This window comes from Tenrec ecaudatus, chromosome 1, assembly GCF_050624435.1.
Source record: "Tenrec ecaudatus isolate mTenEca1 chromosome 1, mTenEca1.hap1, whole genome shotgun sequence".
Classification (NCBI taxonomy): Eukaryota; Metazoa; Chordata; class Mammalia; order Afrosoricida; family Tenrecidae; genus Tenrec; species Tenrec ecaudatus.
The window spans coordinates 306,689,294-306,706,608 of NC_134530.1; the positions used below are offsets into that span (position 1 = coordinate 306,689,294).

The following is a 17,315-nucleotide window of genomic DNA, read 5'->3' on the forward strand; positions in this document are numbered from 1 at the left end:
TTGCTCTCCACTTAAGCCCCTTGCATCAGGTCCTCTTTTTAGTTATTGGTTATTGCAATACAAAAGTTAGAAACAAAGAGGAAGGAACGGTAGAGGTAGCCAATGTCTTCCATGTGGACCCAGATGGCTTACTGAGATGACTGCTTGTTAGAAAAACCGACCTTTCAGGCCCAAACAGGTTATGGCTCTTATTTCTCTAGGATACATATGAAATAGATGGGTTGCTGGGTCACATGATATTCCTATTTTCAACTTTGTGAGAAATTGACATACCATTTTCCACATTGGCTGCACCATCTTATGGTCCCACCAGAAGTATAAGGGTTCAAGTCTCTCCACACACTCACCAGCATTTGTTGTTTGCAGTTTATTTAGACTTAGCTACTGATTCTGGGGTGAGATGATATTTCATTGCTTTATTTAAAAAATACATATATATTTATAAAAAGATTATTTTATTGGGGGTTCTTATAGCTCTTACAACAATCCAGGCATCAATTGTATCCAGCATATTTGTACCTATGTTGCCATTATTAATTTCTAAACATTTACTTTCAATTGAGCCCTTAATATCAACTTCTATCCCCCCCGTCTCCCAAATCCTCATGACCCTTTGATAAATGATAAATGATTATTATTTTCATATCTTACACGGGCTGTTCTCTCCCTTCCCCCATGGTTTCTGTTGTTCGTCCCCTTGGTGGTGATGGTGGTGGTGGTGGCTATGTATGTATCATCGCAGTTCCCTCTTCCTCCCCTCCTCTCCTCACCTTCCCCCTCCCCTCCTGGTATTACTCCTCCCATTCCTGTTCCTGGGTTCCATGTGTTGTGAGCTCGTATCTCTTATCTGTATCCATGCACATAAATCTAGCCAGCAATTAAAGGCAGGCTACCTGTGTAGCCTCTGAAACCAGATACCAGTGTTCCTCCAGCTCCAAAAGTTGTCTACAAAACTCCAGTTCGAACGGGGCTCTTGAGCATGGTGGGTGAGGGGGCCTCAAGTAACCAGAGGAATATTGTGTGTTTCACCGATGCTTTGCAGAGCCCTGACTGAATCTTCCCTTCTTTGTGACCCTTTTGTCAGGGGTTGTCTCATTGTCTAGAGATGGATTTAGGGCCTCTGCTCAGACTCCTCTCATTCTCAACAATGTTTTTTGTTTGTTTGTTTTCATTGTTATTTTGATTGCATCTCTAATGGCTAATGACTGTGAGCATTCTTTCATGTTTGCTGGCAACCTGAATGACATTTTGATGAATATTTTCTTCGACTCATGTCTTTTGGCTAATTTTAAATTGGAGTTTTTGTCTTTTTATTATGGATGTGTTGAAGTTGTCTATAAAGTTTGGGTTGATTCCATGCATTGTGGGAAACAATGAGGCTTTCTTTATCCTTAAAGATTTACAGTCTCAGAAACCCTCATGAACACATCTGTTTTGTCCCATAGGGTTGCTGTCTATTGCATTCTCCTTGATGGCTATGGGTAGAGGTGGTCATAAAGAAGCAAATAATTAAGATTATCTCATTGTTGGGTGATACCATAGTGGTTACACATTGCTCATCACTACGAGCCACTCTGAAAGAAAGACTAGGCTTTCTGCTCCGGTAAAAGTTATTCTTAGAAACGGTCCTGCTGGGACAGTTCTACTCTGTTCGATAGGGGTGTTGTGTGTTGAAATCAACTTGATGACGGTGAGTTTAGCATTGCTTTGCTTTAGAGCTTTGAAGATTGAACTTTTGTTGCTGTTGTTGTTGTCATAGGCAAGAAGACCTTGAATGTCAGAGCATGGAGGTCAGAGGTGTGTATTAGAAGTACTTTATTTATCTATCTGATCAGAGAACATTTATTTGATAATCAGAATGTGGTTATTACTGGTATGATATTATATGGTTGAAATACCCCCAAACAAAAATCCACTGCCACATAGTCCATTCTGACTCAATGACCCTGTACAGGGTTTCCCAGGCTATATATGTTTATGGGAGAAGACAGCCTCATCTTTCTTCCTTGTAACAGCTGATGGCCTTGACCCACTGACCTTATGATCAGTGGCCTTGAATCCCTGATGTTGTGGTGAGTCCAGCACTCACCCAAGAGTGTCAACTGGGTGTTTGAAGTATTCATTATTTCATTTCAAAATTAAAGATAAATTATAATCATTTTAGTTGGAGCTTGTACAACTCTTATCACAATCCATCCATCCATCCATCCATCCATCCATCCATCCATCCATCCATCCATCCATTATGTCAAGTACATTTATTGCCATCATCATTCTCAAAACATTTGCTTTCTACTTTAGCCCTTGGTATCAGCAACTCACTTTTCCCCCCTTCAGCCCTGCTCCCTCCTACTTCATGAACCCTTGATAGTTTATAAATTATTATTATTTTGACATATCTTACACTGTCCAACATCTCTCTTAACCCACTTTTCTGTTGTCCATCCTGCAGGGAGGAGGTTATATGTCGATCCTTATAATAGGTTTCCTTTTTCTACCCCACCTTTCCTTCACCTCCTTGTATTGCCACTCTCAGCACTGGTCCTGAAGGGTTCATCGGTCCTGGATTCCCTGTGTTTCCAGTTTCTATCTGTACCAGTGTACATCCTCTGATCTAGCCAGATTTGTAAGGTAGAATTGGGATCATGATAGTGGTTGTGGGGGCTGGGAGAAGGGGAAGCAGCATTTAAGGACTAGAGGAAAGTTGTATGTTTCATAATTGCTACATTGCACTATTACTGGCTTATGTCCTTACAGAGATCCTTTTGTAAGGGGATGTCCAATTGCATACAGATGGGCTTTGGGTCTCCACTCTGCACTCACCCTCACTTACACTGATAAGATTTTCTGTTCCTTGATGCCTGATACCTGGTCCCTTCTACACTTCGTGGTCACACATACTGGTGTGATTCTCCCATGTGGACTTAAAAAAATAATTTCATTAGGGGCTCATACAACTTTTATCACAATCCATACATATATCAATTGTGTAAAGCCCATTTGTACATTTGTTGCCCTCATCATTCTCTAAACCTTTTCTCTCCACCAAAGCCCATGGCATCAGGTCCTCATTTTTTCCACTCCCTCCCCACTCTCTCAAGATCCATTGATAATTTACAAATTATTGTTTTGTCATATCTTGCTCTGTGCCAAGTCTCCCTTTACCCACTTTTCTGTTGTCCATGCTGCAGGGAGGAGGTCACATGTAGATCCTCGAAATCAATTCATCCTTTCCAACACCCCCTCCCTCTACATTTCCAGTATCGCCACTCACACCACTGGTCCTTAGGGGATAATCGGCTTTGGATTCCCTGTGTTTCCAGTTGCCATATGAACCAGTGTACATTCTCTGGTCTAGCTAGACTTGCAAGTTAGGATTGGGATCATGACAGTTGGGGGATGGTGAAAGCATTTAGGAACTAAAGGAAAGTTATATTTTTCATCGTTGCTACATCGCACCTTGAGTGGCTAATCTCCCTGAGACCCCTCTGCAAGGGATCTCCAGGAGCCTACAAATGGTCTTTGGATCTCCACTCTGCACTCCCCCCATCATTCATGATGGTAAGATTTTTTGTTATGAAGATGCTTGATACCTGATCCCTTTGACATCTTGTGATCGCACAGGCTAGTGTGCTTCTTCCATGTGGGCTTTGTTACTTCTGAGCTAGATGGCCGCTTGTTTACCTTCAAGTCTTTAAGACCCTAGACGCTATAGCTTTTGATAGTCGGGCACCATCAGCTTTCTTTGCCACATTTGCTTATGTACCCATTTGTCTTCAGTGGTCGTATCAAGGAGGTGAGCACACAATGATATGAGGTTTTGTTCTTTGATGTCTGATAATTGATCCCTTCGGCACCTCATGGACACGCAGGCTGGTGTGCTTCTTCCATGTGGGCTTTATTGTTTCTGAGCCAGATGGCCACTTGTTTACCTTGAAGCCTTTAAGACACCAGACACTATATCTTTTGCTAGCTGGGCACCATCAGCTCTCTTCACCACATTTGGTTGTTCACTTGCTTTGGCTTCAGCAGTTGTGTCGGGAAGGTGAGCATCATAGAATGCCAATTTAATACAAGTAAGTATTCTTGCGTTGAGGGAGTACTTGAGTGGAGTCCCAATGTCCTTCTGCTACCTTAATACTAAACATATAAATATATGCACGTAGATCTATTTTCCCATCCTCATATATTAATAGATTTACATATGTACTTTATCTAGACCTCTACGCATGCCCTTGCCTCCCAGCTCTTTTTCTAATTCCTTTGACTTTCCTCCTGTCCCACTATCATGCTCAGTCCCCACCAGGCTTTCAGCAATTCCTCTTAGTTACATTACCCTTGATCATGCCCATCCAAGCCTCCTACACCCTCCTCAACACAGATTTGGATCGCTTGTTGTTCCCTTGTGCCTGGGTTTATTAACACCACTACGCTTCCCCCCACCTCCCCGTCTCCCATGTCCCCCTGAACTCTCAGTCCCTTCATTTTCTCCTCCAATTGCTGATCTAGCCTATCTTATTTAGACAGACCTGCGGAGATAATAACATGCACAAAAACAAGACAGAGCAAGACCAAGCAACAATATCCAACAAAACAACAACAACAACAACAAACCAAGGACAAAAACAACTTAAAGCACAGAAAGAAAAGCTTGTAGTTATTCACGGATTGCTTGTTGGCCTTTAAGAGTGTTTTCCAGTCCAGTTTGTTGGGACACCATGCCCTGGCCCCAACGTCCACCTTCAGAATTCCCTGGGGACCTCGCCACTCCATTCCCTTGCTGTTCCGTTGCACCTGGTAATGTTTTGTCTCGGTGTGGCGGCATCCAATCGGGTGCAATTCCCAAACTGTGTCTTTACTGTTGTCCCCTAGAGGGCTATGGGTCATTGAGGAGCTGTGATGTTTCATAGTGGGGCCGACCATGCAGTCTTTTCTGTCAACTGGCTGCTCTAATTGGGAATATCGTCCCCATGGCCTGGTGGATCATGATGTGGTCCACTCTCTCCTCCTCCCTCTTAATCTGCTCCCGTGTGCTCTAATCAGATATGCCTCTCTCTGCTAGCTGCAGCTTCAGTGCTGTCCTCTAAAGTAAATTATTCTGGGGGGAGGGGCAGTTGTCCAGGTAGCTGGTATGGGGGCCCAGTGTTCAGGCCCCTCCAATGGCTCCCCTGTCTATGCCTCCATGCTGCATTAGCATCCTGGAACACAGGATTTAAGTCTGGTTCCTCTTTCCACATGGAGACACAAACAATACCCTCTCATTGGGCAGGTCAGTGCCCAATTCCCTTGACACCCATCTCTTTTCTTTTTTTCCCTTTTCCTCCCCCACCCCCCTTTTTAGTTGGCTACCATATGTACTCCTGCATTTAGTCTGGCCCCTGCCATACCACCTGGACCTCACCCCTGGAGTGTTTGTATGCAGTAGGTTTTTCTCTGTGCTCCCTTTGCATTTTTCTTTTCTTTTCATTTTTTAATAAGCTTCCCTCAGCAGTCTCATGTTGTACTTGTCCTTTTGTGCTTGCCTTACTTAAATTAGCATAATTTCCTCCAGTTCTTCCCATGCATCGGTATGCTTCATGCATTCATCACTGCTTTTAGCGATGCGTCGTACTCCATTGTATGGATGCTCCACAGTTTTTTAATCCATTCGTCAGTTGATGGAAATTTGGGTTGTTTCCAACTCCTTGCAATTGTGAACTGTGCCACGATGAATATTGGAGCACAGATGTCTGGCTGCGGTTTGTTTCTTGCCTCTTCTGGGTATATGCCCAGTAGGGGGCTTGTTGGGTCATATGGGTGCTCACTTTCCATCTCTTTTGGAAATTGCCAAATCAATTTCCATTGTGGTTGTACAAAGAATTACAGTTTTTATAACAGATTAAAAATCATTTGATTGGTTGCTTATCCAAGTCTTATTACAACCCATATAAACATCCATTGTGTCAAGCACATTTGTACATTTGTTGCCATCATCATTAAAACATTTGCTTTCTACTTGAATCCTTGGTATCAGCTCCTCATTTTTCTCCTCCCTCCCCACCTACTCCCTGATGATCACTTGGTAATTTATAAATAATTATTATTTTGTCATTTCTTACACCGTCTGAAATCTCTCTTCACCCACTTTTCTGTTTTCTCTCCCTCAGGAGGGGTTTATTTGTAGATTCTTGTAATCAGTTCTCCCTTTCTATCCCACCCTCCATCCACACTCCTGGTATCGCCACTCTCACAACTTGTCCAGAGGGGTTCATTTGTCCTGGATTCCCTGTGTTTCCAGTACTTATCTGTACCTGTGTACATCCTCTGGTCTAGCCATGTTTGTAAGGTAGAATTGGGACCATGGTAGTGGGAGGGGGCAGGGAAAAGTATTAAAGAATGAGAGGAAAGTTGTATGTTTAATCGTTTCTACCTGGCACTCTGACTGGCTCACATCCTCCCCGCGAGTCTTCTGTAAGGGGATGTCCAGTTGTCTACAGATGGGCTTTGGGTCCCCACTCCACACTGCCCCTCATTCTCAAGGATGTGATTTTTGTTCCTTGATGCCAACATATTTTTTTAGAGAGACATTCAAGCATCTCTGACTCCTAAAAGTTATGCATCGTGTTTAAAATGCAGTCGTTTGTGCTTATCATCTTGTTTTGTTTGATTCCATCACTCAGTTCCTTTAAGGAAACTGACAAGGATTAGATGGAAGCCCACATTTCTATAAAGGTTTTGGGTTGTATTAAAAGAGATTAAAAACAATTATTTTTCACTTGATGTTGGATATCATAAAGTACATGTGCTCCGTTGTCCTTAGAACTGTCAAACCCCACAGCAGCTTGAAGCTGGTCAAAGAGGTGGCTTAATGTGGTACTGCCGCTTTATCCTTTACACAAAAGGGTGGCTGGGCGGCCCTTGGCCTTCTCCAACCGGAGGCTCTTCAAGGAACATGAGCAGGGCATAGGAACTTTGGAATAGATGCAAATGTTGTAATCACCTCTTTCCCTGTGTCACCACTGTTTCCTTACATAGTCCCTAAAGCCCCCAGCTTTTTCCTCTGCTTTGCATTTTCTTCATAACACAGCTTCCGTCTGTTGCTGAAAATAATTATAAACTGTGCACAGGGATAAGCGTTATTGTGATTGCATGTGCGTTTCTTTTTCATTTTTAAGCAGACTCACACCTGCCAGGGTCAAAGTATAGGATAGAACATAATCTTAATGATGCCCCACCCCAGCCCATCCCCCATTTCATTTACTCTTTTAAAAAGATTTTACAAGTCTAATCCAGATTCAAGCCAATTCAGAATTGATGGTACTCTCAGGAATGCTAAAAGTATTCAAGGGAGGAGTGATATAAAGCATGGATACACTGCACACCTGATTTTTGTTGCTGCTAAATGTTCATATCCTTTTTGCAATTATATAACTGTTGTTTCTTAAATTACACAATAAGCGATCTTGTTCAATTAAAAAGAAAAAGCTAGAACAACCAGCACATGGTCTAATTGCCCAACTGCTTCCTCAACTGGGTTTATCTTTAGCACTTTAGTGAACTAATTGGCTAGTTGGATGCAGTCTGTTGGTTTAGATACTTTTCTGATAATCTGAATTTCCAGGCAATTTGGGGCAAATGTATTCCATTCTTCTTCTGAATTGGAGTCCCTGGCATACAAATAGTTAACCAGTCGGGTAACAGAAAGGCTGGTAGTTCAACTTCTAATGAACAGACTGCTTTGTGTACTATTTCTCCAGGATCAACACCTATTTGCAAATTATTTAAAATCGGTGAGACTTGTGACAGGTTTCATCCTTCTCTGAAGTCACATGTCCAAGAAGGAGGAGTCCTGGGAGTCATCCGTTCCCATAACACAAGTCAGGAATTGGCAGTGACAACACAGGCAGCACTTGAGAGAACTACAGGCTGTTGAGCCAATGCTGAACCAAGATCTGTTTCCATTCGGGGTGTGAAGCAGACACCACGGGGCCTCTCTGTGGAGCACAGTCATGTAAGTGTTTTATATCTCTTAGAAAGTAGATGTGGCCATCCATTGATATTATTTTCAGTTCTTTCATGTCTGATAACTTGTCCCTTCTGCACCTTGTGGTCAGTCAGGCTGGTGTGCTTCTTCCATGTGGGCTTTGATGCTTCTCTCCTAGATGGCCGCTTGTTTACCTGCAAGCCTTTAATTTTCTTTACCACATTTCCATATGCACACATTTGTCTTCAGTGATCGTATCAGGAAGGTGGGCACCCACTGATGTGAAAACGTGTGCATAAGCAAATGTGGTGAAGAAAGCTGATGGTGCCCAGCTATCAAAAGATATAGCATCTGGGGACTTAAAGGCTCGAAGATAAACAAGTGGTCATCTAATTCAGAAGCAACAAAGCCCACATGGAAGAATCACACCAGCCTGTGTGACCATGAGCTGTTGAAGGGATCAGGTATCAAGCTTCAAGGAACAAAAAAATCATATCATTGAAAATGTGGGTGAGTGCAGAGTGGAGACTCAAAGCCCATTGGCAGCCACCCGGACACACCTTACTGAAGGGTTGTGGGGAGGAGATGAATCAGTGAGGTTGCATAGAAGCAACGATTAAAGACAGAACTTTCCTCTAGTTCTTAAATGTTTCCTCCTCCCACCCCCACTATCATGATCCCAATTCTACCTTACAAATCTAGCTAGACCAGAGGATGTGCATAGGTACAGAGAGCAACTGGAAACAGGGAATCCAGGACAGATGACTACTTCAGGACCAGTGGTGAAAGTGGCGATGCCTGGAGGGTGGAGAAAATGTGGGGTAGAAAGGGGGAATTGATTACAAGAATCTCCGTATAGCCTCTTCTCTGGGGAAGGGACAGCAGAGAAGAAGGAGGAGGGAGACTGACAGTGTAATATATGACAAAATAATAATAATAATTTATGTATGATGAAGTGTTCATGAGGTAGGGGGAAGTGGGATGGGAGGGGGGAAATGAGCAGCAGATATTAAGGGCACAAGTAGAAGGCAAATGTTTTGAGAATGATGATGGCAACAAATGTACATATGTTCTTAACACAATGGATGTATGTATGGATTGTGATAAGAATTGTATGAGCCCCCAATAAAATGATTAAATAAAAAAAAAGTAGTTTGTCTGAAATGGGAAAACAACTTGTTGGAGGTGGAAGAATGAAAGTTTGCACTTTCTGGACTGATTCTTCTCATTTTCTGTTTGAAGTCCAACATTAAATACATATTATACATCTCTGCAGAAAAGTCTTCCTTTCTAGCTATATTTTTGTATTCAGGAAATGCCAATGGAATAAAAAGTTTTATATGAACTAAAGTTTTAATTTAAATAAAAAATCAATGAAATTTAATATAGATTTCAAGTTTTATTCAGAAGTTAGACGCAATCACCCATACCCAATTCTACTTAACACGCCCATCCATAAATACTATTCACTTCTGCACCTGCTCAGACACTGTGGACTTGTAGTGGTGTCACTATTCCTGACACATTTTGAAGAGGTGTCTTTTTCCCTTGCAGTCCTTCTTGGCCAATGGCTGAAACCAGGAACAAATCACTGTTCTTGGAAAACCAATTCCAGAGGAATCACTGAAGTCCATCATGAAATGACTGTCTTGACTCACTGTATTCAGTTAACCTTGTGGATGTGCACACTATTGGATGATTGCCCAAGTTTGAACTGCACATTTCAAAGTATTGAGGAAATGCATTTGAAATGGCATAACAAACAAAACCCATCTTTTACACACCACCCACACACGTATGGTATTGAATTATCCTTTTTCAAAAACAAATTTAAAGACTTTTTTCTTTAAGGAAACCTTCTGGATGTTATTTTTACTTCCGGTAGTAAGAATTTGTCTTTCTCAGGTTAAATAATAGATTGCTGTGAAGGTGGGCTACTGATCACTGTTCAATTGTTAGAAGTTAAAAGTTCTGATATTCTCACACAGTTCTGATGTGCTCACGTATGTCTCAAAGCATAGCATGTCTATCACACTGCTCAAAGATTGAACTTAATAGTTCTTCAAGTAGAGAGAATTAAATATATGTTTTAACCAGCTAAATAAATTATTTTTACTACATAGATAAAGCCAGTTTCCCCCTAGTAATCCCTCACCTTCCTACTCAGTTAATTCACAAGCAGACAGCCTAAAATTTAAATGTAAGGAAAATACTAACCTTGGAGATTTTGGAATAATTATTCATAGCACAAATTAGGTATTTATTTAGTCAAAAGTTATATACATTTGAGGAAGCAGCTTTAGGGGCAGGGGGCACTAGCCCTCATCTTTCATTCTTAAGCTCATACTATAACACAGGGGGAAGGTTAAATATGAACCCACATAGTGCAAGATTGTAATTTCTTATGGATTCTGAGGTGCATTATATCATAAGCATTGCTTTCAACTTATCTTTGTTCCTGTTTTTAGCGATGAGAACACCGAGAGCAGAAGTGGCGTGTGACTTGTGTGAAATCACACAGCTTATCACGGGCAGAGATGAGATGTGAACATAAGCTCTCTGACGGCGCCCTGTTGGCACTCTTCAGGAGTTCCATGCAGATGGTATAAAGTAAAGGAGATTGTGGGCTCAGGGGACTGCTCTCTCATTAAGAAACATTGAAGAAGGAGGCTGCAGAAGGAGTGTGAATTCTGTAAAGATTTAGTCTCAGGTTTGGTTTCCTTTGGAAGAAGGAGAAGGGCATGGGTTGTCCTGTTTAAGCCAAATAGGAGTAAAATGATCTACCAGACAAAATATGAGTCCCAGCGAGAACCAGATTATGTAGGTCTAGCTTCACCATATTAAAGAATTTAATAGTTCTTAAGTATAATGATAAATCATTGATGACTTTTAAGCATGCAGATGAGTTATTGATAAGTCTTCTAATAAGATAAAGGTATAAGACTGAATATAAGGGTTGAAAATTATTCTATCAGAGTTGAGAAGAGTGTTAACAGAGGTTTTCATGGTATAAAACTTGAAAAGATGAGAATGTAGCTAACATATTTTCACATACACATTTACCATTTGGTATAGGTTTTATAACTGAGGATGAAGGCGCGGAGAAGAAAGTCCAGACTTCTTATTTCACAAGCCAGGATATCAAAGATACTATTAACTAACATACAGAAAAAGAGAAACTCTCTTACTTCATTCTCACATTAGTCAGTAGATGGATTTAAAAATGAATTCTGTGACCAAGTAAGGCAATATGTTCATTATACCATGTTACTAGCTTTATAGAGAATCAGAGAGTCACATCATTTTAGAACCCCATCTATTCCAAACTCTGAAATTTGCTTGCAAGTGAACTCCTTAAGTTGACCTAGATATAAAATATAATTATAACTTATCATCATAAAGGCGTCTGCAGAAATTACCAGGTTAGGTGACTGGAATATTTTCTGTCCACTTATTTTCCAACTATTCATGCAAATGTTCTCCATTTTCTTTCTTCTGTATCTCTATTAAGTTATCTAGTCTGTTTACAAAGAACTCTAGGACATTACAAGTTGGGCTGCCAACCCTCAGCCAACAGTTTGAAACCACCAGCTGCCATGTGGGATAAGAAGCTGTTTCCTCTTGTAAAGATGAGAGTCTCAGAAAGCACAGGGGCAGTTCTACTCTGTCCTGTATGGTCTCTGTGTGTCTCAATCACTCAATGGCAGTGAATAGTGAGTAAGTCTGTTGACCCAATGAATTTTTTTCCTGCTCATTTCCATTCCTTACCCCTCTTTTTTCTTCTCTTTCTCCTTTTCCTATCAATTCAGGGTTTAGGTATTGAAGGGACATGGATCCAAAAAACTACACGTTTCTACCTGGATTTATTCTGCTTGGCTTCTATGATCATCCCAGTTTGGAGACGGTCCTGTCGGGAGTTGTCACCATCTTCTACTTAATTACTCTGGTGGGGAACACAGCCATCATTCTTGCATGTCTCCTGGATGCCCATCTGCACACACCAATGTATTTTTTCCTCAGGAATTTATCATTCCTCGATCTCTGTTTCACCACCAGCGCCGTGCCTCAGATGTTGGTTAACTTGTGGGGACCAGATAAAACCATCAGCTACATGGGGTGTGTCATTCAACTCTATGTTTACATGTGGTTGGGCTCCATTGAGTGCCTTCTGCTGGCGGTTATGTCCTATGATCGCTTTACAGCTATTTGTAGACCCTTGCATTACTTGGTAATCATGAGCCCAAGCCTATGTCTCAGGATGATTATCATTGTATGGGGTATCAGTTTGGCCAATTCTGTAGTATTGTGTACACTTACCCTGAATTTGCCTAGATGTGGAAACAATGTTTTGAATCATTTCTTGTGTGAGTTTCCAGCTATAGTTAAGATAGCTTGTGTAGACACCATGGCAGTTGAAATGTCGGTGTTTGCTTTAGGCATTGTATTTGTCCTTACACCCCTCTTCCTTATACTTATATCCTATGGTTACATTGCCCGAGCCGTGCTGAGAATGAAGTCCAAGGCCGGCCAACGAAAAGCCATGAATACCTGTGGGTCTCATCTCACTGTGGTGTCCATCTTCTATGGAACTATTATCTACATGTACCTGAGGCCAGGTAACAGTGCCTCCCAAGACCAGGGCAAATTCCTCACCCTGTTTTACACCATCATCACTCCCAGTCTCAACCCGCTCATCTACACTTTGAGGAACAAGGACATGCAGAGTGCCCTGAGGAAGCTCATGAGAGTTGACTATGTATCTATCAAAGGGAAGAGGAGGTGGCAATCATAGGAAAATGTTAACGTAAATAAGGCAATGAAATACATCTTATCAGTCTTCATTTTTACTGAGACACATAATCCCTAGATCATAGAGAGCAGTTATCAGAGGAATTCTTGTGTGAAAATCTTTTGTGGTTACAAACAAGGTGATAACTTGTGTGCTCAGGTCTTTCCTACTTCTCCTTATTAAAAGGTCTTCAGGAAAAATGAGTAACAAGTTTAATTTTTCTTGAAATAATATACAAAGGGGGCATTCACACAAGTTGAATAAATTAAATATATTCTCAAGCCCTCTAGAAACTGTTTCTTATAACAAGTCTTGTATTTTCACTCTTTTTGCTAAGATCTCCAATGACACATGCCTTCGTGAATGGTTTCATGCATCATATGATGTGGACATTAAATGACTATATGCAAATATTGATATTGTGTATGAACGATTTTGTGAGCGCACTCAAAGATTTAAGTATATTTGGGGCAGGACAATGCAATCTAAAAGACAGTGGTTGCCATAAACACCACCTATAATCATGTTCTCTTCATTCAGTGGAACTTGGTTTGAATATCCTCAGCCAATATTCTTTAATATTAAACATGGTTATTTATTTAACATTGTGGCAGATTCATCCTTGTTGTTATGTAAGTCAGTCGTATATTACTTTTTCCATTATTGTTTACAATTCCACTACGTAAACACACCACCATTTATCTATTCTATTTTTTTGGACATTTGAACTGTTTCTGGTTATGGATCAAACTACAGCCCTATATTAACTAAGTGTTGAAATCATAAACTCTTGTCAGAGTCATTATGACACTGCTTATAACCAGAGTATGTTATGTTAATAAGGTTATCCCAGAGGGGCCTGGATTCTAAATCTATTCACTTCTGAGTTCTAATAAAAGCAAACTAGGTCCAGAAAAATAGAGGGTGAAAGGTCATATGGAGCTAGATTGACATGGCAGATACATCTGTGGAGTAGTGGCTACATTAAGCCTGTTCACATCAGTTTTGAAGAAACATTACCTAATTCTTCTTGGGTTCAGTAAACTTGTTCTTAAATTGGCACTTGTAATAAGGGTTCTCTCTAAGGTGTTTATTTGGGCCTCCACCCAACATAGAAATCACAGACTTACATTTTTAAAGATTAAAGTGCACAACTGTGTATTGTAAGCACCTGTAATAATGTAATTCTGTCCATATATGTAAAAACTTAGACAGAGCTATGCTTGAAGTCTTCATTTCATATAATTCATGATGTTTTAGATTGAGATTACATTTCACTCCTTTACATTTGTGGTTTCAGTAAATAGACATAAAATATAAAAGGAAAAATTGTTGAATAACCAAAGGGTAGCATGCAGTCATTTGTTTCAACATTGTGTTATGCCCAAATTGTCACAAGGTATTTTAAGTGACTTATGAAATTCCTGAAAGTGCTCAGGGAGCAAAAAATATTGTTAGAACATTTGCCATGATTTCAGCAGAAGCAGAAACTAATTTTTCCAAGATGAACATCCTCCCCACAACTCTTCTGTAAGGGGATGTCCAGTTGTCTACAGATGGGCTTTGGGTCCCCACTCCACACTGCCCCTCATTCTCAAGGATGTGATTTTTGTTCTTTGTTGGCAACAGATTTTTTTTTAGAGAGACATTCACGCATCTCTGTCCCTTAAAAGTTATGCATCATGTTTAAAATGCAGACGTTTGTGCTTATCAATTTGTTTTGTTTGCTTCCATTACTCAGTTCCTTTAAGGAAGCTGACAAGGATTAGATGGAAGCCCACGTTTCTTTTTTTTTTTTAAAAACATTTTATTAGGGGCTCATACATCTCTTTTCACAATCCATACATATACATACATCAATTGTATAAAGCACATCTGTACATTCTTTTCTCTAATCATTTTATTATTTCTTTCTCCTCTTCTTTTTTTACATTTTATTAGGGGCTCATACAACTCTTATCACAATCCATACATATACATACATCAATTGTATAAAGCACATCTGAACATTCCCTGCCCCAATCATTCTCAAAGCATTTGCTCTCCACTTAAGCCCTTTGCATCAGGTCCTCTTTTTTTCCCCTCCCTCCCCACTCCCCCCTCCCTCATGTGCCCTTGGTAATTTATACATTGTTATTTTATCATATCTTGCCCTATCCGGAGTCTCCCTTCCCCCGCTTCCCTGCCGGCCCTCTCCCAGGGAGGAGGGCACATGTGGATCCTTGTAATTAGTTCCTCCTTTCCAACCCACTCACCCTCCACTCTCCCAGCATTGCCCCTCAGACCCTTGGTCCTGAAGGTATCATCCACCCTGGATTCCCTGTGCCTCCAGCCCCCATATGTCCAGTGTACAATCTCTGCCCTATCCAGCCCTGCAAGGTAGAATTCGGATGATGGTAGTTGGGGGGAGGAAGCATCCAGGATCTGGGGGAAAGCTGTGTTCTTCATCGGTACTACCTCGCACCCTGACTGACCCATCTCCTCTCCTAAACCCCAAGTGGCCGACACTTGGGCCTTGGGTCTCCACTCTGCACTTCCCCCATCATTCAATGTGGTATATACACACACACACATATACATACACACACACACACACATATATATATATATACATACATATATCTATTACTTTTTTGCTTGATGCCTTATACCTGGTCCCTTTGGCACCTCGTGATTGCACTGGCTGGTGTGCTTCTGCCATGTGGGCTTCTTTGCTAGATAGCCACTTGTTCACCTTCAAGCCTTTAAGACCCCAGACACTATCTCTTTTGGTAGCCGGGCACCATCAGCTTTCTTCACCACATTTACTTGTTCACCCACTTTGGAAGCCCACATTTCTATAAACGTTTTGGGTTGTATTAAGAGAGATTAAAAACAATTATTTTTCATTTGACGTTGGCTAGCATAAAGTACACGTGCTCCGTTGTCCTTAGAACTGTCAAACCCCACAGCAGCTTGAAGCTGGTCGAAGAGGTGGCTTAATGTGGTCCTGCGGCTTTATCCTTTACACACAAGGTTGGCTGGTCTGCCCTTGGCCTTCTCCAACAGGTGGCTCTTCAAGGAACATGAGCAGGGCATGTGAACTCTGGAATAGATGCAAATGTTGTAATCGCCTCTTTCCCTTTGTCACCACTGTTTCCTTATCTAGTCCCTCAAACTGGCAGCTTTCTCCTCTGCTATGCATTTTATTCATAGCACAGCCTGCCATCTGTTGCTGAAAATAATTATAAACTGTGCACAGTGTCAAGCGTTATTGTGTTGCATGTATGTTTTTTTATTCTCGTTTTTAAGCAGACCCATACCTTCCAGGGTCAAAATACAGGATAGAACATAATCTTAATGATGTCCCACCCCCAGCTCATCCCCCATTTCATGTACTCTTTGAAAAAGATTTTACAAGTCGAATCCAGAGTCAAGCCAATTCAGAATTGACTGTACTCCCAGGAAGGCTAACAGTATTCAAGGGAAGATTGATATTAAGCATGGATACGTTGTATACCAGATTTTTGTAGCTGCTAATCTTTCACATCGTTGTTTGCAATTATATAACAGTTGTTTCTTATATTACACAATAATCTAACTTGTTCAATTAAAAAGAAAGAGCTAGAACAACCAGCATATGGTCTAATTGCCCAACTGCTTCCTCAACTGGGTTTATCTTTAGCACTTTAGTGAACTAGTTTGCTAGTTGGATGCAGTCCTGTTGGTTTACATACTTTTCTGATAATCTGAATTTCCAGGCAATTTGGGGCAATTGCATTCCATTCTTCTTTTGAATTGGAGTCCCTGGGGTACAAATAGTTAACCAGTTGAGTAAGAGAAAGGCTGGTAGTTCAAGTTCTAATTAACAGACTGCTTTGTGTACTATTTCTCCAGGATCAACACCTATTTGCAAATTATTTAAAATCAGTGAAACTTGTGACAGGTTTCATCCTTCTCTGAAGTCACATGTCCAAGAAGGAGGAGCCCTGGAAGGCATCCGTTCCCATAACACAAGTCAGGAATTGGCAGTGACAACACAGGCAGCACTTGAGAGGTAGAGGCTGCCGAGCTAATGCTGGACCAGGCTCTGTTTCCATCCGGGGTGAGAAGCAGACACTACGGGGCCTCTCTGTGGAGCACAGTCATGTAAGCCTTTCATGTCTCTTAGAGAACAGTTTGTCTGAAATGGGAAAACAACTTGTTGGAGCTGGAAGAAAGGCAGCTTGAACTTTCTGGACTGATTTTTCTGGTGTTCTGTTTGATGTCCAAGTTTAAAAGCATATTATCCATCTCTGCAGAAAAAAAAATCTTCCTTTCCAGCTATATTTTTGTACTCAGGAAGGGTCAACTGAATTAAAGTTTTATATGAACTAATGTTTTAATTTAAATAAAAGTCAATGAAATTTAACATAGATTTCATGTTTTATTCAGAAGTTAGGTGCAATTACACACACGTGATTGTATGTAACACACTCATCCATAAATATTATTTATTTCTGCCCCGGCTCATACGCTGTGGACTTGTAGTGGTGTGACTGCTCCTGACCCATTTTGAAGAGGTGTCTTTTTCCCTTGCAGTCC

General features: G+C 41.0%; 1 protein-coding gene across 1 annotated transcript; it reads left to right on the forward strand.

Moving 5' to 3' along the window:
• Nucleotides 1–11,792: 11,792 nt before the first annotated feature.
• Nucleotides 11,793–12,755, forward strand: LOC142437523 (olfactory receptor 2W1-like). The gene has a single exon (XM_075540642.1). It carries the CDS (start codon nucleotides 11,793–11,795, stop codon nucleotides 12,753–12,755), a length of 963 nt encoding a protein of 320 aa, XP_075396757.1.
• Nucleotides 12,756–17,315: the final 4,560 nt, after the last annotated feature.

Bases quoted from the DNA above. Each gene is read 5' to 3' on its own strand.
- LOC142437523 (XM_075540642.1), top strand. From the start codon at position 11,793: ATGGATCCAAAAAACTACACGTTTCTACCTGGATTTATTCTGCTTGGC.